Here is a 23,955-nt window from a genome sequence, read left to right on the forward strand (position 1 = left end):
AAAGGCTCATGATGGCTCGCTGCCCTCTGAGCCAGCTCGGCGGGGCTGACCCCCGACACTCCGCTGCAGCCCCTCGTCCCCGGCAGAGCCTCCAGCCGGAGGAGCCGCCGTGCCGTGCCGGGCCGGGCCGGGCCGTGCCGTGCCGCCCCCCGCTCCGCCGCTGGCCCCGCTGGCCACCCCATGCAAATGCTGCCCGGCAGCAGGAAGTAACCGGGCTGCGAACCTCCCGCGGGCCGCGCCCCGCCCGCGCAGCGAGAGCCGCGCTCCGGCCCCGCCGCCGGGACACCGTGCGCACCCTGCGCTCCGCTCCGCTCGCTGCCGCTCCGCCTGCGCCCCCGGCAGAGTAAGTGCCTTCCCCCCGAGCGGCGGGGCCGGCCGTCCCGGCTCGCCCCGCTTCCCCCGCGGGGTGCGGCGGGGGCTGCCCTGCCGCGCTGCTCCGCTCTCCCGCCCCGCCCCGGCGCGGCGGGACCGGGCGCTTCCCGGGCGGCTCTCCCTCCCCCACGAGGAGGTGCCGCTGCCGCCCGACCTGCCCGGTAGGACTGGATGGGGTCTTAAGGGGAATAACGGCGTTTGGGATAAAATGATCATTCTCAAAAGCATGATTTATCTCGTGCCCCTTTGCCTGGTTTCTGCTGAGATGCGGAGGGCTCGGGTGCCTTCTGGCTGTTTCGTGCCGGGGAGCGTGTGAAATTAGCTGGTTTAAGTCCGCAGTCGGAGTTTCGAGCCAAAACGATAGCCTTGACTGAGGTGAGGTGATGTGATCCCTGGGTATCCCTTCTTACACTGCTTTTTTCTAGGAGCGTGTTTTCTAGTGCGTTCTGCAAGTTAAAGCTTCTTCCTCTAGAGTGTATGTTCAAATGTGCTCGGAATTAAAAGGAAGATGAGAAAATGGTATTGTGATGTTTGATGCGCGGTGTTTCTTGCAGACTGCTATTATAGGTACTGCATTCCTGAAGAACGGTCTTTAAGGGTTTTCTCCTTAAAATTGTAGTTTAGGAGCTGATGCTGTACCTTCAGTAAAGAAGTTAAGAGTATCTGTTGAAATTGCATCTTTCAAGGGTTTGCAGTGAATGGGTTGGCACTAACTCCTCTTGCTGCCTTGCTCCCCTTTCCTCTGTTGGCACTAAAGACCAAAGGGATTAACACGTAAAGCTTGTTTAGCCAGGTTATATTCCCGCGGATATACATAGGGAGCACAAAGCTGGTTTCATCTGAAACCCCTGGTCAATATCCCATCTCCTGCCTTTCATTCCCACCTTTAAAGAAAGAGAAACACTGTGACCAATCTTAATGTATTTTAGGACATTGTAGTACAAATTGAAAATTAATATTTTTAAGCTTGATCCTATCAAGTACATGTATGACTTTTGCAATTTAGGAATAGTAATGTTAATTGCAAGTATCTGTGAAGTACAAGTGCCGTGTAGATAAGTCTGCACTCAACACAGTATCACTATAGAGTTAAAACAAAAAGCAGAAGATATGTGTTGAGAAATTGCAAAGCTATGTTGGGAAAACATAGCTCAGTTTTACCAAAAGGAGAGTCAAATTGTGTTTGTGTTGTGTGGATTGCTTCCAACCCAACAATGAGGACAGAATAGGTGTTATCTTTTTAATATGTACTATCAACAGCACTGAAAGTATGGATGAGGAAAAAAATCAAATAGTTTGCTCTGAAAAAGTAGCAACAGGCTAAAAATCAGTTAGATACTGTTAATAGGATGTTCTGAAACCTTGGAGAAGGATTGAAGTTATTGAACTGTGAGATCAGAAGATGTCTCATTTTATGCATCTCCCTTGAGATTTAAGCTTTTTTTCTTTCTCTGCTTCAACTTTGTGAGCTACAGACTGGTTAGGAAAGAATTCTTTACTTAATAACATAAAAATCTCTTGATTGTGTGCTGTTGACATAGATTTTTTAAACCATGATGACATAGAACGATCATTGTACAGTAGCTGGCTGACTTAAAGTTATTCTGCTTTTCTCTATTTTTTAGTAAATAAGAAGCTTTTCCTACAGAAATATGTAGAAGACATGGTAAGGTTTAGACCCTTTTTAAGCCCCTTGAGCAGTGGCGTTGTGCAATGACTCTTTCTGACAAAGCAATCAGTTGTGAAACTTTACAACACAAAGTCCTGTTGTCTTTAAGTTGTTTAATACTATGGGGTTTAATGTTACCCTTTTAAGAGAATTTCCATAAATGTGAAACTATTCCTTGCAGGTATTTATGAATAGATAAGTACTTATGAATGTATAAGTAACTATTTCACAGTACTTTCCCCCCCTCAGTTTATCTGTGTAATTGAAGTCACCTCTCTTCCTATGGCCTTTTTGACTCCTGCAAGCTGAATGGCATCACAGAACAGCAAGTGTTGAGGGGAGCAATTCCTGTGACAGGCAATGAAAACAAGTCCAAGGTCTCCTGCCTCAGCTTAGTTCTGTTCTTCAGTGGGGTGTCTCACCAAATGAGATGCTACTCCTGACCCTTCTTGTGGGGCATGTCAGGTAGCAACACTGACCTCTCTGTAGTTAGTTGGGAAAGATTAAGTGCTGCTGTATTTAATCTCTTATGTTATTCCATTGCTGTCACAGAAAGGAGATGTTTGCCTACTTCTACTCTGCGTGTTATTTTGAATATTAATAGGAATCTTTGAGATTTTGGGATGAAAACATGTTAATCAGGAGACAATTTTTGTTTTTGTCAAAGGGCTAGGTCATCTGGGAAAGGGATGAGATCTTTTCTCCTTTCCATATGTGCATATCCTGAGTAACTGAGTGACATTTTTTTTATTCTGTCCAGGGAATTGTAAAGCCATTTTTACTCCTAGGGTTCAGGGAGCCCTTTTCAAACTGCGTGAACATCAAAGACAAGTACATGGGGACTAACTAACTAACTAACTAAACTAAACTAAACTAAACTAACTAATTAATGGGGTGAGTGTTAGGTATAACCTCAGATTCCTAGCAATCTGCTGTGGTAGCATGGCTGTACACAGAGGTGGATGTCTGCTGCCACAGAGATCTCAGAAGGGTATGAGCCATCATGTGCTGATACAAGGGATGGGAGGAGAATCCGTGGGCTGGGGATCCTGAGGGTTGTGTGAGCTTTATATGCAGGGAATGATACTTCCTTTTGAAGCTATGGAGCCAAGTGTGTAAATAATTACACCAAACCATGTGACTCTGTTAAGCAGCATTTGTTATAATATTGCCTCTGTAGGATTTCTGTCTCTAAGCAAAAAGGCTTCATTCTATAGAAAAACCAGTTGCCCAGCTGAGAATTAGGATTTTTGTCCTGTTGCTCATTTTCCTACTCCCTATTTCTCCCATTTATTTCTCTCCCCTCTTTAATGGGAGTGTAGGAATTCTAGAGATGGTGTAATAAGAAAGGCTTCCAGACTTGCTAAGCCATACCACAGGAAACTGTAGATAAAAATGTAAAATTTCATTTGTATGAAAACAGTCTTTAATGACGCATGCAGGGTGAAGGAGTCTGCCACCCTGTAAACAGCAATGGTGCCTTCTCCAAGAAATCAGCCTGTGCTAATAAAAGACAGATGCAATGTAACTGTCCTCAGTGTGACTGTTCCTAGTTTAAACTTCATTGTCCTTCAGGGAAGGATGGAAAGGTCTGTGCTTTCATATTTATTTTTGCCTGATTCAGATACATTTCCTGTTGACATTGTCATTAAATGCTGTAATTTCCGAGACTGAATTATTCATGTTTGAGTTCAGCATCTTTCCTGAAAAATGTGGGTTCATGGAACAAAATGTGAAGGCAGAACTCATCATGTGCTGGAAGCTTTTCCTCCAAATATTTATGGGATACTTGTATTTGGTTTGTGCCCTAAAGAGCTACTCATAGAGGTAAATGGATTGGTTACTTTTGTCAGGCAAATGTCAGAAGAGAAATGGTATTTCGACAGTAACACTTTGCTGGGGAGAAAAGAAAGCAGGACGCTGGGAAAAGGTGGAGGGAATAATGGGTAGATCTCATTTCTCTGGTGGGTTAAAAGGGTGAACTAGTTCTGTCCAGGCCAGCCTTTGGTCTCCCTTAGGTCAGCATTGCCTATCTTTTCCAAGCTGCTGGCATCTTAAGTATCTACAATTGGTTCCTGTGTTTGCGCAGCACACTTGACTTACGTCTTCAGTTCAAAGGACTCCAATGATAAACAGTCTGAACAAAGTGTCCTTCTTCCTCTATGGTCTCTGCTGCATGTGGCAAAGGGCTTCTTCTTCCTGTGGTTGACATATTGCAGAATTTCTTACTTTAATTTGCAAAGGCCAGCTGTGATAGGAAATAGTGCAATCTTAAAGTGGAACACGTGATAGTTCACCAAAGGTATTGAAGTATGGGATGCAGCTACCCCTCTGCAATGGCACTTTTTGCAGTTTTCTCTGTTTTGGAGGGGTGCTTTAAGTATGGAAATGATAAAATTTTGAAGGGAAAGAACTCCCTCTGGGATGTGCTTTTTACTTCTCCTTTGTTGGTTTAAAAAAAGCTGTTTCAGGAAGTTCATCCAAAAAAAGCATAATCTGTTAAGTGGGCTTTCTGATGTGGTATCTACAGTCTATTGCTTTTTTTCATGTTTCCTTCGTTATTTTGTACAGATAGGTGTATACAAACCTGTTTAATTTTTTTTTTTTTAATGAAATCTTACTCAGGTTTTACCTTAGGTTTAAACTGAAGCAATGTGCTATCACAGGAATTAGTACAAAAGTATATTTGTCTGCTAAGGTTTTGTCTTTTGGTGTACGACTGTATTAGGGGCTTAGAACAAAATTAATACCGAAAGTTAAAGGCCATGTTTGAGTGAATTGCTATGTAGTAGTAACACATTTATAAATCAGTAGGTCTGACCTGTGACTAAATTCTACTTTATTCAGACAAAATAATATTTCCTGGTAGTATCAACTGAGTAGGGAAAGATCTGAACAATAGCACTTCTATTGCATATATTGAAATTGCCTGCTAGAGTGTCCCTTGCCAGAATAATGAAGTTTACATTCATTAAATCTAGTGGACATAAATTGTTTTCTCCAGGGCAGCCCCAGCCTTACCATGTGTTTTGATGTAAGTACTAAATGCCCTGGGGAGCTGTGATTCAGGTGTGAGTGGACAAGGATGGCAGAACCAGGGTTAAGTGATCGCCAGAGCTGGTGTCAGTGTCACTGAGGAAGTGAAAGTTTTTGGTAAACAAACAGGAAGGGGATGGGCAGGAGAAAGAGGAAATCCTATATTGGATGTTCTGTGTTTGACTTGTTCAAAATGCATTGCAAGAGCCATTTGAATGTGCCATTGTGATGTACCAGAATGTGCAAATGGGATCCAAAGTGCATTTTTGTAACTCCAGGCTTGCCATTGCAAAAGATATGCTGAGCTGTGCAAAGGCTGGAGGGAAGCATTGCAGCCCATGAGGGGTGTTGGAAAACCTGCCTTTTAAGCAACTCTTCTGCTGGATTGCTAGTGTGGCGATTTGTCCTCCTTTCTCTGTCCAGCTGTACTTGCTCTGGCTTCAAGAGAGATTGCAGCAGCTGTCATGGCACCAGTGGAGAAGCACCAAGTTATACTGAGGTGAATTCTAAGCCCATTTCTCTTGGGATGTAGATGGCAGGCGGTAGACTGCAGGGCTTCCACTGTGCCTGACCAGGAAAGCTTGCCTCTTCTCAAAATCTCCTGCTAACTTTTCTTGAGGGCAGTTCCCTCCCTCTGCCATAGCACTTACCAGTGTTTCAAAAAAAGTCCTTGGCCCACACTGCTTGAAATGTCTTCATTAGTAATGATGTGCTGTTTGTTTGAGGCTTTTGCTCCCCAATTTCCTGGAAAAATCCATGCTTCAGTCTTTGCCCTGCTGTAGGAGTACTCCCTACCACAGTTTCCTTTTTTTCTTCTCTCATCATTCTTTCTTTTTGCCAACATCATTCTGCTGTTTCCTTCTCTCCAGTCTTCAGGACTGTCAGTGTTATAAACTCTTTATTTCATCTCTTGATTTAGAGATCTGCAGCAAATTTTCTTTTCCCTTTCTGGAAGAGTAAGCCTTATCACCTTTCATAATCCAATTATCATTTGTAAACTACTTATCAGGGAATACTCACCCAGAAATATGTATCCCCAGCCTCTGGAATAGATATGAGTCCAGTGGAATACCAGCCTGGCAGGACTGGCTGTGCCTTGTTTAAGGGCAACTTCATACTTCTGTAGGTGTTCAGCAAGGACTCTTCTGTGTGGAGTACAGTTTATGTGTAGATGTAAGCGATCTCTAGAGACAGCTAACTGCTGTTGGACACATCTGATTTAGAACTGTGACCTCAGACTGACTTAAAACGGGTTTCAGTCTTGAAAATGGTCAGTGTGGATTGTCCCCTGCCACTTTGTCTGCCCTTCTTGTGATGCTGCTTTGACCTTCTCTGGTCAAGTTTCTTTTCTGTTGCATGCAGGTTTTTGTGTGCTGTGTAGTGTTGCATGGAAAAAGTTTTTGAGCCAGCATTGACCCTCCTTGTAAACACTTCTGGTTCAGGGAAGCAGAGCATGGATTTATCAGCATGTGTGCTGGCCTGCAGAGAAGAAATCAAGTCTTGGTATTGTGGGGATGTGGTGCTGAGACAACAGCTCCTGCTCCAGGATTGATGTTCTGTGCTCATTAGTGTTGGTGTGCCCCATGCACTGACCACACAGAAAGTGGAACTTGACAACTTTAGCTTTGAGGAGGCAGTGCAAGTTTAGAAGAACTTAGTTCAATGGAGCTGGCACCAGCAGAAAAGAGTTTTGGTAGAGTGAGAAGCGTGCTTCAGGTAAAATACTTCTGCTTTAATGGTGCATTTAAGCAAGGCTACAAGTGTCAAAAATGCATCTGAGTAGCTTATTGAGATCATATGTATTGGACTAGATTTGGATGAGGGAAAGGTCCTTTTCCCTACTCCTGCAATTAAAGCAGGTGGCTTGTATGGTATGACACAGGAAAGTAATTTCTACTTGGAGCACAGAATACGTAGGTTTGTTACATGTTCTGTATCTTGTCATGCTGATTGAGGGTGTATGCTTTCCTAGGGACTACAATTGTCTCTACCCAATTAGTTATTATCCTTTGCATTCTTATTTGACTTTTTTTTTTCTCTTTTTGTCTTTTTGGTTCTGCAGTCTTCTGCTTAATTTGTTTCTCAGTATCAACCCCAATTCTGATTTCTTAAGGATTTTGGCCTCCTCTCCCACACCTTTTCTCATATGGTTTGTGTTGTCCTGAGGACTTCCCATGGGTAGCCACACAATGAAGAAGTCTTACCAGTCGTTAAAGCATCTTCTTTGCACAGCACTTAGTACTGTGGAATTAAAATGCAAGCTGTGGACTCATTACTGTTCTCCTGAAACAAACTTGGATAACCATTGTGAACGCTGATTTGGTTTTATTTCTTGCTTTGAAAGTTAGCTGCGTGGGCTGGGAGTGCTGGTGTCACATTCAAACACTGGGGCTTGTGCACAATCTAGGGCAGTTTTTCAAAGTATAGCATAATCACATGTCCTGCCTGTGAGCTGTATACTTTTGAATTATGTGGAGTTACAAAGGTGATAAGCTTTACTGAGCAGCCAATAATAGTGCTATGAAATTCTTGCAATCTGCAGTATGAATGTGAAAACAATCATTGTCATGGTCCTCCAGTTGACCACGAGTCTAAATCTGCTGGAATTATTGTGAGTGCTGGCCTATTTTTTTAAGGTCTGTGTGCTGCCCTTTGTGCAGAAGGTCCTGGTATGAGTCTCCTAAAGTCTGTCCAGCTCCTGCAAGCTGTGTGCTGTCACTTGCAGGATCAGAGCCTGGTTCAGTGAAACTTGCTGTGGTTGTAACTGCAAGGTCTTCATCTGCTATCAACTGACCATTAAGGAGCACTAGAAACAACAGAAAATACTAAATGCTGCACAAGCCAGTAGTGACATTTTGTGAATAGAAAAATGTTGGTTGTTTTTAGAGTGAGAAAACAAAAAATTTCAAGGCAAAGTGAAAATAGTAGCAGAGGTGGAATTATTAGTTTTTGAAAATGAAATAAATTAGCATATTGAGCAAATTCAACATGCATCTTGTCCCCAGGTCAGATCTTCTGTTTAGTACAGGATAATTTCTCTCTAATAGAAAAGAACTTTAATCAAGTTAATATAATTGCATAGCTGCTGTCCTGGTGATACAGGAAACTGCTCATTCATGCCCTTGAGAAAGATCATCTGCAAAGACATACTTGTTTTTAAAATTGGAGCACTCCAGTTCTTCCTTAGAACCTTTGAAGCAGGAACAGTCAAGTGAACTGTCTTACCAGGTATTTACAATCTTTCCTTCAAAGAGACCTTTCCAAATTCTCACTCTCACTCCTTTATGAAAATAGAAAGCACATAAAATATTTCTAATTTTGGTTAACTTTAGAGAAACTTCTCATTCATGCACATGTGTTTAATAAATATGAAAAATGTGCTTAGAAACTTGGGTGTGAATTCTTACTAATGTTCATTCAATGACATATGTCCTTCAGTGGGGCATTTGCTTTACACTCTTACTGCCACCCCAGCTGGAGCATGTAGTTTCACTAGACTTCAGTTAGAGTGTGCTTCCCTCTTTACATGACAAACTTTCAGACCCAAATTGGTGAAATTTTGCAGCCCCTCGGGATATGTTTGTTAGACTTAAGAGAAGTGTACTTGTATCTATTAAAAAAACTCTCTGATTTCAAGGATTAATCTAAAAACCTCCCAAAATTGCTAGTCATAGAGCTCTTTTAATTCTACTTACCATGTCTGCAGCAAATTGTTAGTTTAGATGATGCCCTTTGGTGCTGTACCACATGTGACAAATGGCAACACTTGCTTGAAACAGTTTACTAGGCTGGGCCAGAAGCCATTGCTGGTTTAGATTCATGCCCTTGAAGGAATATAATAACACAGAGTTTAAAGTGAGGTAAAATAATTGAGTTATAAATAAGCTCCTGTGAAGTGCCAGAACCTGGAGGATGTCCTTACACCCTTGAAGCTCAGGGAGATTCTGCTACTTGACATCAGTGAGACCAAGACAAGGTGGTTCCTCCTGTGGATACTTTAGCAGTTAGTACTGAATGCTGGGCTAGTATCCCTGCAAAGATTAAACAGCAAAAAAATTCATTTCTGCCATGTAATTTAGTGGCACAAGATTTGATGCTGATTTTTTTTTTTTTTTGAGAACTCTTGCAGTTTCCTCTTGCAACTTGAGCAAACTTGTCCAATGTTTGCAAACTTTCAGGAGGAGCTGTACTTTGAGTGTTAGCTCCTGTCAGCATGAATGATTTAACCCCAAATTTTTATCTGAGCATGGAATTCATTCTTGAATCCATATTACATACCCCAGTACAATGTCCTCTGTTTCAGGAGAGTTCTGTGTTTATCTAGTGCTGTACAGCTAATGAAACACAATACAATCTCCAGGAAGAGTAATTTTTGGTTTTTTTTTACAATTTAAATGTATGATGGTGTTTGAAGGTAGTGAAAAAAATTCTGTTTCTTTTTTGTGAAATTCAGTGCTTTAGACACTCTCAAGACATAATATGATGCTATTATAACAAGAATGCTATGTTTTAGTTGCAAGCTTAGTCATGAGTACATATCAGCATTCAAACATGGAGTTGACAACAGATAAAAAACCCTTCTGACCAGCGAAGCAGAATGGCAAATTCAGCATGTGGCAAAGTAATATGAGTTGCACAATGGCAAGGCTGTTACAGTCAGGACCCATTGACACAGAAGTCATTCTGCCCTGATTTAGCCATAATTGTCATAATCCATGCTGACAGTGGATTGTAGAATGCATGAAGCCAGGTAAGGTTGATAAAAATTGATTTATACCCTGGGAATACAGTTACCCGAATCTGAAAGAACAAAAGCTAATATGCACTCCGGTTCCCCATTTCTCTTTTATTAAACCCACTGAAAATAGAAGATAAACCCAAAGGAGAAGTGGCATGCTTCCTATGAGACCACCCTCAAAACCTTCATCAGGGCTTGCTGGCTGTGAATTTGCTGTCCTCCAGCAAGTTTATATTGATGTGATGGGGGACTTGGACAGGCTGGATTGATGGCTTGAGGTCAGTTGCTTGAGGTTCAACAAGACCAGGTAGTGGGTGCTGCCCTCGGGTCACAGCAAACCCGCAGCAGAGTGGCTGGAAAGTGGCTTGGCAGAACAGGACCTGGGGGTGCTGGTCAGCAGCCAGCTGAGCATGAGACAGCCAGGTGGCCAAGAAGGCCACTGGCATCCTGACCTGGATCAGCAATAGTGTGGCCAGCAGGAGCAGGGCAGGGATTGTCCCCTGTACTCAGCACTGGTGAGGCCACGCCTCAAATCCTATGTCCAGTTTTGGGTCCCTCTTTACAAGAAGGACACTGAGGTTCTGGAATGAGTCCAGAGAAGGGTAGTGGAGCTGGAGAAGGGTCTGGAGCACAAAGTCCTGTGAGGAGTGGCTGAGCTGGGGCTGTTTAGCCTGGAGAAAAAGAGTCTCAGAGGAGACCCTATGGTGGTTATGTGCAGGTAGGCTTTGATCTCTTCTTCCAAGCAGCAAGCAGCAGGAGGGAGGAAATTGCTTCAAGTTGTGCCAGGGGAGATTTAGATTGGATATTAGGAAAAATTTCTTAACTGACAGTGTGGCTGAGTGTTAGAACAGGCTGCCCAGGGCAGTGGTAGGATCTCCACCCCTGAAAGCATTCAAAATACCTCTCTCAATGTGGCAGGTGGGGACATAGTTTGGATGTGATGATCTGAGAGGTCTTTTCCTACCTTAACAATTCTGTGATTTTGTGTTGTAGTGATTTCATGATGATCATGATCTTTACATTCTATTTACAATACAGCAATGGGTTTGAATTACAAGCACACTTCAAAGCAAGAGATCACATCTGCAAAATAGTCTTTATTGCCAGCAATATATTATCTACTTGAAGGTCACCTTCATAAATAACTATCCTCTCCCCTTAGTCATGGTAACTATTACTAATTTGCTTCAACAAGAGTCCCATCCATCCATTTGTCCAGGCATGTGGAGGTTGAGCATTAGGCTGCCTTACTTGAAGGAGACAGAAGTTTCAAGTACCAGCTGCTACCTGCAAATATGCCTTCCTTTGCACCTTCTGGAGAAGGCAGAGTAACAAATTCCAGCTGAAGAGCTCATTAGGGTGCAGCCTGGTGATGATTCCCCAAACTCATAGCAAGTCAGCAAGTTGCTCACTTTGTCCCTTGTTGTCTTCTGAGGCTCAGAAAACAGGGAGAAGCTCTCATTTCTCTTCCATGTGTCACATTGCAAATGCAGGCATGGGGCACTGCACAGTAATACACAGATGATTTGTGTGGCTGTGCCTTTGCTTTCCAATACATCAAAATCACCACCTGAGTAAAGCCACTGTGGGAATGAACCAGGCCTTTGGGACTCACAGAGAAGCTCTGGTTGAACATCTCTCAACTGCACCTTGTTTTGGGAGGCAAAGTGTTTGTCTGTGAAGGAGAAGGGGATAAATAGCTGGGTAAAGAAGAATAGTTGGGAATAAAGAGTAGTTCCCAGATGTGTGTTCTCCAGAGAAACTGTGAAATTTGTCCTATCCTTCCATCATGTCACTTGTTATGAGGATGACGACCTTGGAGCTACTCTTGGACCTCACCCCACCAACTTTTTTTTTTATGGGTAGTTTCTCATTTTCCTATACCACAGTTATTGCTCTAATCATCAAAAAGGAGAGGAGAAGGATCCTTATCCTGGTGGCAGGTATAGAAATACATAGCAACATAGATACATAAAGTGCAGGGCAAAGGTAGACTACTGAAAGTTTAGCACACTGCCATTATTGGCCAAAACCATCAATTTAAAGCTGAAAAAAACAGTATGTGAGTCATAGATACACTCAACTTGGAAAGTAGATGTCGACCTTGGGGTTTGCTAGCTGGATTGGGAAACTTCCTAATAGCTAGGAAGAATGTTGATCCTTTTCAGTGTAGTGGTTTGGCCAAATTTTCATTTGGAAATGGAGATTTGGTTAAATGAAGCTGCTGTTTGTCATTACTGAGAGTTTTTACCAGTCAAGAAAATGACATTTTTACTTATAGCTTGCATTACACTTTAAAGCCTTTAAAGTATTTTGGGAACCTTTGCTTTAAGTTGGTTAATGTGTTGGCACAGCTTTTCTGTTCCATGTCATATGATCCTTTTGAAGAATTTGATAGAAGTACTTATTCTGTTATGTCAAATTAAGATGTTATTCGACCTTTACCCCTATCTTCAAAAGATATAGTACAGTGGAAAAAAGTTGAGGAAATGGAAGATGTGGTTGCCTGAGGGCTGGCAAAGTGAATTAATTCATTGTTGATATTGATTCAAAATTCTGGAGGATGCAGTTGAGGCAAATGATTGTAATAAAATGAAGCAAGTATTACAAGGTCAGAAAACAGATGTTATTTTAATGTAAGACTTGGTTTAAAATTAGTGCCAAAAATACTGACTGAATGAATCTGGAACATTTTCAGAATATGTAAAGTCTGTTATGCAATGTTAGCAAAATTACAATCTTCTTGGATTAACTTTCTTATGTTTTGGTAACTTTTTTTCCTTCAAGTGAATAAACTTGATCAGTAGTTTTTACAAATTCTGCTTTGTTTCAATGTGATGTTTTGTTTCAGTATTTTATTTTTGTCCTTCTGAAAGCATTATAACATCCTTATACCACCACACTGACATTATTTTCAGTATTTCTTGCTGATTTTTATTTACTTTAATGTGTTGGTTTTCTGTTTTTTAACAACTGCCAAAATTCCTTCATGAAACCAAGATTTTAACTAATCTAGACAAAATTGTACTGAATTTACAGAAAAATAGGAGGTATTTTTTTTCTTGGCCAAAGCTTCCCACCCCTGTTAGAGCTACTTTTCATGTCATCAGCTATGATGATATTTATTTTATGTGTAATTTATGAGTTCCAGCCAAGACTGTGCATTTTAGCCCAGCACTGAATAAAGTTACCCTCTCCCTGGACACTTAAAGGCAAGACAGGCAGAGGTTGGAAAATGCCATTTAATATAGAAAAGTGTTTGCTTTGATAGAATTAGTTGTACCAAAGCACTCCTTCCTATTGGAAGTTTGGGATGTGATCACTTAAGTCACTTTTTTGCCATTTAGTACAGCAATGTGTTAGGTCATGTTGGTTAATGCATCACTAAAAGGCTTCAAAAGAAGCCTTTTAGTAAGAAAAAAAAACTAAAATGGGGAGTATAGGGGAAAAAAGATTGATTTGATGTGATATGATGTGATATGATATTGCTGCTCAGAACAGGTCTGCCTTTTCCAGAAATACATCAATAAATACAGCATCAATATGGTAACTCCAGATATTTTATCTCACCAAAAGTTCTCAGTTCTTATGTCAGCTCTTGGGGGATTTTTGCTGTATGACTCCTCCTGTCTTGTGAAGATAGACTTAGAGGTAGGGTTGTTCAGCCTGGAGAAGAGAAGGCTCCAGGGAGCAGCTTTCCCCCCCTGCAGGGGGGACTACAAGAGAGCTGGAGAGGGACTTTTTATAAGGCCATGGAGTGACTGGACATGGGGGAATGGCTTCAAACTGACAGAGAGCAGGTTTGGATTAGATATTAGGAAGGAATTCTGTACTGTGAGGGCAGTGAGGCCCTGGCACAGGTATCCCAGAGAAGTTGTGGCTGCCCCATCCCTGGAAAAGTTCAAAGCCAGGTTGGATTGAGTAACTTGATCTAGTAGAGGGTGTCCTTGCTCTGAGCAGGGGGCTTGGAACTAGATGATCTAGCAGGTCCCTTCCAACCCAAACCATTTTACTGATTCTAATCCACAGTCCACTTCTAGTCTAGTTGTATGGCAGCGCAACTTTTGGCCCTGTTGTAACTTGAATTTCCATTTTAAGGATGTGGACTTGAGGTATGAATATTGTAAAGTCCTTACCCCTCATTTCAATATGAAGGCAAATGTGGGGAAGAAAAACAGGACACCAAACAAAAGAGGAATGGGTGGTGAGAATTTTATTGAGAACAGTAGTTAGCTTGGTAGAGGATTCAGGGAAGGTGTCTGCCAACCCAGACTGGTTTAGTTGGACTGAGATATTTGTGCATTTATGTTGGAAATCAGGTCTTGGATAAGGAGAGACAGAAATACTGGTACAGGGCTCAAAACTGAGCATTGCAGAGGAAGTAGAAATGTGATGATAGATGTATGAGTGTAATAGGAGTGCAGATGTTTGGGAGCATGAAGGGTGATGCTTTCTATAACTGATGTAGGAAAGCATAAAAATTATCTGAGATAGCATGGGCAGAGTAGAATTTGTCTTGGTCTCAATTGCTAAGGAAGGAATTGTGAAAGAAGCAGATCAAGGGGAAGTGCAGCAGACAGGAACCACTACCAGTCTCTTAGCAGGACCACTTTCTGTTTCCTGGTGTTACATTAGCATTACATTGAGACTTTTAAAAAGTACTTTCATTTGCAATGAAAAAATATGAGGTCCCTTGTGATATTAAGATGCATTAGAAACACACAGGTGGCTGAGAATATCATGCACAATGAATAGCCTGGGAAAATAATGGGGAGAAATTGAATATCAGGGTGTAAAATAATGCCACAGGAGATAGGAAAGTCTGCTGTGACAATAGTTTGTCATTATGAAAAGTGATACAAACCCTGATGTCTTATTGGATGGCCATATAATTATGAAAGGCCAGTGTGATGGAAGTGTGAAAATCATAAATTAATTTCTGGGATTTTTTGAGTGATGCATTTCAGTAGATGGAAGAAATAGTAATAATATTTGCTTCAAGGCATTGCTGAAAATCATCTTGAAACATCTGGGCAGCTCCAACCTCCTGTACTTAAGAGGGATGGGTTCAAAGTGAAACAGGTGTGGAGAAGGGTTGCTAGGATAACGAGTAGAAGTGGAAAAAACTGAGAGGGTTTGGTCTTTAAAGTCTGGAAGACAGGCTAAAGAAGATGTGACTTCTTCCTAATCTCCCAAGAGGATGAAGGGCTAAATGCCCTTATTGTCTCCAAAACATTTTTAAGACTGGGACTTACGTGACGGCTTCTAAGCCAAGCAAAGTGAGGTTCTGAAAAATTTCAGCAAAAATATTTTGTTCTTGCCCACCATCACCCATTAATCTCTCTGGAAATGGAGCCTGGAAAACTTGCTTCTGAGCTTGTGCCATGTGATTGTGCTGCCTAGAACACATCTGCCTTTCCCAGAGAGCATTTTGTAGTCCTTTGCTCTAATCATGGTTGATAAATGAGATAGCAATGTTGTCTTGCTGTGACAGACATATACCCTTGGAAAACTTGAGGGATTGACTTAAGTGAGATCAGGTATGAGGAAATTTTAAAGTAACGTGCTTGTTGCATACTTTTTCACCACAGTAATGTTGGTGACACAGAGGATTAACTTATTTCTCTTCTTGACCTGTTTATATAGATATTTATGTCAAAATATTATTTTAACTTTGTCTCACCTTTTCCACAAAGAAGACTGAAGCAGGTAAAAGAATTCCCCTATTATTTTTTCTTTTTTTTTTTTAAATGCTGGCAGCTGGACTATGGCTTCTCACAACTGAGGAGCAGTGGGAGTCCACAGAGGGCAAGTCAGTCACAGCCAAGCACTGAGTAGATTCAGGTTATCCATGCTCCTTTCCATGAGCATTGCAGGGAGCACACGGTGATTTGTGCCCATCTGTGAATGCCCGTGCTTATCATAAAAGGGATGAATTCCATTTGGGGACACAGAGATGGGGTGATCCAGACCTACAGAAATAAGCTAAATTTGACAAAATATTAAAATACATGCAACAAGGATTGACTGAGACAAACAGAACCATTTTAGCAGAAAGGCAATGGAGGAAGAAGCTGCTCAAGTTCCCCTAGTTAGCTGCCAGTGCGAAAACAAGATGTAGGAAGTGAAACAAGCTCAAAATGAAAGCTGACCCCATATTTCTGCATTTGCATGAGTCTAATTTGATGAAAGTTATCAGACAGTCACGACTTACAGTAAAATTGCAATGTGTATCCATAGATAATATTATATATTATTAAGTTAATATATAGCTATAGATAGGTATGGTGAATTGCAGGTATAAGAATAAGGCTGAACAAGCTTAAATCTAACAACTACTGAGACCAGCAAGGGACAGAAAACAACTTCTCTTCAGTTGCTCTCCAGTTGATGTTTTCATATTGCACCCAACCACAGATAATTTATTTTTGTCACTCTTATTCTCACTGTGGTCTAGTGGCAAATCTTCACTGGCACAAATATGTGTAGACCAGTACTGATGAGCCATTACTGAGCTTTACCAACTCCAGTTAAACTCCTGCTCTGTATTCCTTGGCAGTTGCTTTGCCATGTCATGATGGGTCAGAAATGAACTCAAGTTTCCCAGAAATAGTCCTCCTCATAATCCCAATAACAGAGATAAAGGAGATCCTTGCAACACTTGGGTAGCACAGATGATGTGGATGCAGATCAACATAAAGTGAAAGTAAGCACTGAAGATAAGGGTAAATGAAGTTCTTACATTTAAGATTTTTTAAATTTTTTTTTCATAGAAGTATAAATTTGAGCAGTTGATTGAAGTGACATAGAATGTTGGATGAGCTTCTGAGATGGCAGGTGTTTCTGTCTTTGAGCAGAGCAGGCTGATCCTTCCTCCCCAGCAGTTTTAATTTAAGCTGATCACTCTGAGTTTTGAGACACTTCTGCCTTGACCTTGAGGGAAATGCACAGGAGTTCAGGAAATCTGATGAAGGCATCTTCATCTTGTGAAGTAGCAGCAACCAACTGGCATTCAAGGCCAGAATGAAGCATCTAAAACAGAAGAGGGCAATGGTATTGTTTCCAAATTTTGGAAGAGTTATTAAAAATTAAACTATTTATTTCTCTGCTCTCCAAGCCCCCTTTAAAGCTCCAGGTGTGAAACCAGTGGGGATTTTATATATAGATGTAAACAGTTGCTTCCTGTTCTTTGATTCAGAAGTTTAAATATAAAGCAATGTTCCAGACTCAGAGTAAGTTGAGGGTTTTAATTTTTTTTACTTATTCTTAAGCATGAAAAATTTGTGGTTTAAATGAAGAGTTTACTCTTCGTGCTCAGTTGAATTCAAATTTATTTTATTTATGTACCTGTCAAAATGCATTTGTATATATCTGTTAAAACCCTAAGCCACATAGGTGTTTTGATAAGTGATTACTGATCTTTTCAACAACAGATATTTATTGGATAAAATACATACTTTGATAAAATAGAGCTTGTATGCTCATTGTTGTAGTTCTAATTATTTTAAAAGTTAATTTATTATTGGAAAAGCTGAAGTATAATCTATGAAGATTTGAGAACCATTTCCATGAAGACATGACTTTGATCAAGAAAAGACCAGATATGTCAAGTGGGTTTTTAGGAAATAACTTCTAATATTCACCGTATATGTTGTATGTAACAAAATCACAAGGGAGAGAATGTTTATGAACACAAAATGAAAAATGAGATCACCTTTGTAGATGATACAAAGGGTAAGCACTGGGATGAAATGAAGCCCCAAATGCTGCTGATAGGAGATGGACAGGTGATGGTCACATGAAACTTGTCTGCTTGCAGTAGGAAATGTTGTGTCTTTAAACACATTACTTTGCTGGAAGTGTAGAAAAGGGTGGATAAAGGAATTCTATTTTGGGGACAGACAGCAGATATTAACCTTGGAAGAATGCTGCATTAGTTTCTGACTTCCACTCCTCCCAAACCATTTTGGAATGAAGACCCAAGTGCTGTAGACCCAAGATGAGATAGGGGATTCAGAGAGAAAATTCAAGGCAAATGTAGACATCAAAAATTCAAGGCAAATGTAGGCATCAAAATCAGTGTCTTGGAAAAACCTGCTGCAGAGGCTCAGTGTGATAGCTCTTCTGGATACTCCTGCAGCTTTGTGGAGGGTGCCTGAACCTAGATTCTTGTCACCTTGCTGCAGCTGTTAACCTAAGTACTTGTGTTTACCTTTTAGCCATAAACTACAGTATGCTCTTTGTTAAAAGAGAAGCTGTTACTTTTTTGGATATCTATTTACAAAAATTCGCAGCTATGTAAAATAGAATTTCTTTTAATTCTGTGTTAGTCTTTCATGTCTGGAGGTGTGTGTGAACAGGACAATAAATGCAAAGCATGAATAGGAAGTAGTGTCTCCTGTGTTGCAGAACTGTTGGAATGGAAAACATCTGTGTAGGGATGTATAAATTATTTTTATCTCTGATAAAGAATAATGGAGTTTAGTTTGTAATGATGCTGGGCTCTCTCTATTGTTCTCTGCTTACTGTATTCTCTTTTTTTTTTTATCTGCACATAACACTTCCTTGTGACACTGCAACAGAGCACCAGGCAAATAAACATTTACAGCAAGCAAAATGTTTTATTTATTTATATACTCCTCCCTGCACTGCTGTTTTAGTTAGGTCAGGATGCCACTCCTGAAGCAGTTCCACATGTTCAGCTGTAATCTGTGTTCTGGAGCAGAACTGAAGTGCAAGAATGGGGCTGCTTTGGGGGAATGCAGTGTGGGGCTCACCTTTAGGTAAGCCCTTGTTGTCAGCTGGCTCCTCCTACATGTTCAGTCCTTGGGGCTAAACTGGAGTGAAAGGGGCAATAACCCCTTGAACCAGCTGTGGGCTTCAGCACCCACTGTTGGGACTTTTTGCTCGTGTAGAACCAGCTGAGTCCTGTGGGGTCTGTGGACTTTCACCTCTGTGAGGAAAAGAACCCAGAAAAACAGTGCTTCATGATGGCTCAGGATCTTCTCTTTGTTTGAAGCCATCACAAGGGTCATCTCACAAACTGATTTGTGTGATTTCACATGACATCAAGTAAACTTCTGTGCGATTTCAAAGCACCTCTACATAGTTATTACTGACCAGTTCTTACTGTGTGAACAAATGCCAACCTTGAGCTTCACACAGCCTCACAGCAGATTTAACTGACAGCTGTTCATGTGCTTTCAGCTGCAGAAAAAAATCTGAGTAAAAAATGCTTTTCTCTGAGTTTGCACTGACACTGGGCATGCTGCAGTCTGTAAAGATGTGCTCAGCTTTCTTACAGGAATAGGGAAAGGGAGTTTTGGCTGACAACTTAGATCAAATTACTTCATGCCCTCCACTTCAGCTGTTTGTCCTGTACAAGCAGAACTATTCAAGAGCAGAAAGGTTAGCACTTAAGTGGATAAATACCTGATTTTGCAGATACAGCAGGTAATTAAACACTGGCCTTCCTGATGTCTAGGGTGAGTTTGCAAACACCAGTCTGCCTGTGGGTGTACAGAAATTTCCTATGAACCATGAACGACAGAACAAGAGTCATCTACATACCTCAATTATAAATAAATAAAGTAAATTTTAAAATCCTTCTCAGTATTGCAAAACAACTAGTATGCAACCCACATGTAGCTGAGCATTACAAAAATGAAAGCATTAAAATTAAGCATTAAAGATGTTTGCTTCTAAGGGAAGCTCCTGCATGCAGATGTCCTCCAGTACTTTCACATAAGTGTGGGAACACTGAAATATTGACAGTCAAGAAGAGGAAACTTTTATTCTCTGCCTGGTCAGTGCCTGTTGATTTTCAGTAGGATTCCTTTTATTTTTAGTTCCAGGGAAGACGAGAAGGGGAGCAATGGGTTTTAATGCTGCTTGAAGCCAGGATCGCAGATCACTGCTGAGTCTTATGGACATCCAAGATGTGGTGGCAATAGGTGACAGATAATTTGCAGAAATGGTAGGAGAGGAAGTATCCCTCTGTCCAGTTTAGAAGAAAACCCTCTGACTGTGGATAGGACAGTGCATGTGTCATTATGTAGTGCTTCCTCAATGGCAGGATGGGACATTAAATGAAGGTGATGTGGGAAGTTGAGACTTGCCATGTGGGACTTCTTGTTGCCTTGGTTTATTTTTGTAATCAGTTAGGATTGTGATTGTCATAGGTATTGTTACAAAAGTAGGAGTCTTAACATGAACCCAGTCCAGTCTGGTTAATTTTTGTAGCTGAAAGGCTCTGTCCTATTGGTACAGTTGTGTCTGCCAATGGACACTTCTACTACTTTACCTGTTCACTGCCATGAACCTTTTCTATCCCAGAAATGAAGATAAAAGTGGGATGAGAGTCTTATAATCTGCTTTAGCTTCTCCAGCTGTGTTTGTTTACTTGAGCCTATATTTGCACCGAGCTCTTGTTTTAGGTTTAGCATTGTTCTTGAAAGAACTGGCTTTAAACATTAATTAGGGCAGGGGGGAGTGAGACTGTGTGCCTGCAAGGGAAAATGTGACTGTGAACCTAGCATTAGAGCACTGACCTGAAAGGAGGGAGAGAGGAAGGAAGGAGAGGGTTGAAAAGCATTCATAGTGGATTCTTTGAAGAGTAAGTATAATTACCCTCCTTGGAGGGAGGATTGTAGGGATGATATTGTGTATATATTTGCTGGAGTACTATGTAATTGTATCACGGGATTAGCAGTCAGGTTCCAGTCATGCAGATGCTAACAGCTGTATCTCATCTGATTTAGCATGGATGCACATCCTGAGAGAAGAATTAGCCTTCTAAATTATACTGAAGAAGAAATCCTTGTGTGGTGGCTTGCCATTGCTGGCACACACATCGACTATTTTAGGCTGCTCCTGTGTGAGCCAGGAGATGCATTGCTGAAGGTCACAGTAGCAGCATGTCTGCCGTGGAGCTGGGACTGCACAAGTCATCAGCCTCATGTGAGGCAGGGATTTGAATCAAACAGAGCTCCCTGCTAGGCTGGCATCTGCAAAATGAAGTGGGGAGATACAGGCGGTGCTACTTCCAGCTGCAGTTCTCAGAATTTGGACAGGAATTTTTTTCCTATATGTTCCAGAAGAGTCTTTTCTTTAAAATATACAGATAAAAGTTATCCCTGCAATAATTGCATTTTTATTATATCTATTCCAAAGCTCAGAGAGGTATCAGAAAGATACAAGGGATTTGGGCAGGGAAAAGTAGATTGGGGATAAAATATAAGGTATATAAAATATCTGAAGAAATGGTAAATAACTGTTTACTTTTTCTGTGGATTGAGACAATGTAATTTCTTTCCTTTGCAACAGAAAAGAGCTGTCAGTGTGTGGGCCTAACCTTCAGTTGTTTTTCCCATGAACTGTTTCGTATGAGAAGGAAGAACATTTTTACTCTGTAGCTCAGATGATTTCACGGGAAAGGGCTTGGTTTATGGCACAAGGATTTTGTTTAACACCTTTTTTATTTCAACAGGAAATATGGGGTGTATAAAATCAAAAAGGAAAGACAATCTGCACGAAGATTTGAAGAATCAACCAGTACGTAAAACTGAACGAACTATTTATGTGAGGGATCCAACGTCCAATAAACAGCAAAGGCCAGTAAGTAGATAGTCTCAGGAGAGAATTCCTGTAGCAAGAACAAAGCATGACTGGCGTAACTTAAATTTCAATCCAAAGCATATGCATGGAAAAATTCAAATTGTGTGCAGTTCACTCTCAATGAATAAGTACCTAGAGGAATAAAAATTAAAACATGGTGATTTGCTACTTTATGGTTGTCATAGTTTTCTGCATTTAAAAAGTAACTTAGCAATGCTTGAGTAGCTATAACCATGCCTGCAAAAGAATGCTAGATGACATCAGAAAACCTAAAGTAGTTTAGATTCCATTTTTTAAAGCTTTGGTGTTGGGTTTTTAATAGCAATGGGATCCAGGTGTTGGTTATTCCATTTAAAGGCTGAAGTAATTGTGGGTGATTTTTTACCAGCTCTAGTCAGCTTTACTCACTGAAGGCCACTGCTCAGCCTTGCCTGAGGTGTGTGGGTAAGGATGGGAGGGTGCAGTGGTGCAGGGAGCAGCCCTGTGCTGCGGGAGGAACAGGCTAACCTGTCCCGTATGTACTGCCTGGCATTGGAAAGAAGAGTACTACTAGGATGGGGAATTCTGCTGGGTACCTAGTGGGTTTGCTAATTTGCAGCCTGACTGGTACCTTTTTTTTCCTCACCTTCTCTACTGTGCTGAGGAAACTGTGTCCTGACTGCCCTGTTAATGGACCTGCTCTCTGCAGGTGTGAATGGCCCCCTGCTCTCCTCTCTCCCCAGCTGACACAGTGAACTCAGTGTGCTCTCAGTCGATCAGCACACATCACAAACTACCCTTTTTTTAAATCGCTCTGTTTTTTTTTCCTTGCACTGTCTTAGTGGCATAACCATGCTTGTAGTTCTTTAGCATGACAGCTACACGGTAATAACTGTCCTGCTTAAGTGCCCTACCTAAAGCCTCTTCAGCAGAAGTCCCAAAGCTGTGAACTTCTTCCCCACAGCTTGTGCCACACCCTCACAAGGCCTGAGCTGCTCAAGTTAAAATCTAGGGGGACTTACTATATTTTTGTATTGTCATATAAATAATACATGTTTTTATATATAATACATATTTTGAAGAATGGTGAGAAAAAAAAATCTGAGCATTTCCTTTTAAAACATACGAGATTGCAGTAACCCGTTATGTAATTGTAATTTAAGATCATCACAAAGATCTAAAACTGCTTAATTAAAGACATATTTTATTGTAGGCAAATCCAGAAGCACAGCTCTTACCAGGACAGAGGTTTGTCAGTCCAGGTATGTTTCTGTAGAAATCCCACAGCTGTGTGCTGTGCCCATATCAGCCTGCAAAGTGATGTGAATGTGCCTTTCTCTTTCTGCTTTTGTAGATGCAGAGGAGCAGGGAGTCATTGTGGTAGCTTTGTATGCCTATGAAGGCATTCATGAAGAGGACTTGTCCTTCAAAAAAGGAGAAAAACTGAAAGTTATTGAAGAGTAAGTGTGGCAATATTGGTTGTATTGCAGATTTTCTTTGGGCTCATCTAATACCCTTTATAGTGCTTTGATATCCTACTTGTACCACGGGTGTATGAATGATAAGTGAGCTCTCTTACATGTGATAGTACAAATGCTTTATGGAGTTATTCCAGATTGCATAGGATTTTGACAAACCACTGCAGTAGAAGTTGTTCCTGCCCATGACAGGGATGATCTTTTAGGTCCCTTTTAACCCAAGCCATTTTTGAGTCTACAGTTCTCTGGCTTGGCAGCTGGCCTCAGTGACAGTGACCAGACATGGATCTGGTGGAGCCAGTGGCTTCTCAGGGCACTTGGCCTCAGAGGAAAGGTTGTGCTTCTGTCTCCAGCCTGGGCAAAGCTCTCAGCAGACTAGAACCTAACAATTTATCATTTTCCTTTCCTGTGGATACTACTGTTTCTGTTTTTCAGATCTGGAGAATGGTGGAGAGCAAAATCTCTCACCACAAGAAAAGAAGGTTTCATTCCCAGCAACTATGTAGCAAAAGTAAACACCCTGGAAACAGAAGAGTAAGTTCTCCCAGTCTCCAAATTCTGACAAACTTCTTCACCTCGGTGGTGTATCCTTCTTGGGTGGGGAAAGAGGTGGGTCTAACTCCTTGAAATGCTTTCCAGATGGTTCTTCAAAGACATAACCCGAAAAGATGCTGAAAGACAGCTCCTGGCTCCTGGAAATGGTCCTGGAGCTTTCCTTATCAGAGAAAGTGAAACATTAAAAGGTAGGTTTTGGGTGGGTGCTTTGGAATTGATATAGAGAGAAAAACATGCAGTCAGTCTACACAAAAATTGGCATTGTGTGTGGAGTAGTTTCAATGCATCCTATTCTGTGAATTTTCTGCAGTTCTGTAGGAGTGAGAAGAATGAGAAAATTACCAGAAAAAGAGAGAAGAGAGCTGCAGGCTAACACCCAAGCTGAGATAAAAGGAAAAACAAAAAAGCATGTGTGATTACACTGACAAGAAGCAGGAATGAATGAAGTGGCATCTTTTCTTTTCTTAATGTTTGTGACTCCTTTGTTGAAAGGCGTATTACTGTAATAGTAG

General features: G+C 41.2%; 1 protein-coding gene across 6 annotated transcripts in view; it reads left to right on the top strand.

Moving 5' to 3' along the window:
* The first annotated feature begins 205 nt into the window (after positions 1-205).
* The window catches only part of LYN (LYN proto-oncogene, Src family tyrosine kinase), a 49,599-nt gene continuing 25,849 nt past the window's right edge, over positions 206-23,955 (top strand). The window contains exons 1-6 of one of the 6 annotated variants that reach the window (XM_018910196.3): positions 206-343; positions 21,304-21,431; positions 22,624-22,672; positions 22,765-22,870; positions 23,324-23,422; positions 23,528-23,631. In XM_018910196.3, coding sequence (XP_018765741.1) covers positions 21,309-21,431; positions 22,624-22,672; positions 22,765-22,870; positions 23,324-23,422; positions 23,528-23,631 — 481 coding nt within the window. In that variant the 5' untranslated portion in view covers positions 206-343; positions 21,304-21,308. The other 5 variants (XM_018910207.3, XM_018910188.3, XM_018910211.3 and 2 more) reach the window with 5 other exon arrangements.

This window comes from Serinus canaria, chromosome 2, assembly GCF_022539315.1.
Source record: "Serinus canaria isolate serCan28SL12 chromosome 2, serCan2020, whole genome shotgun sequence".
Lineage (NCBI taxonomy): Eukaryota > Metazoa > Chordata > Aves > Passeriformes > Fringillidae > Serinus > Serinus canaria.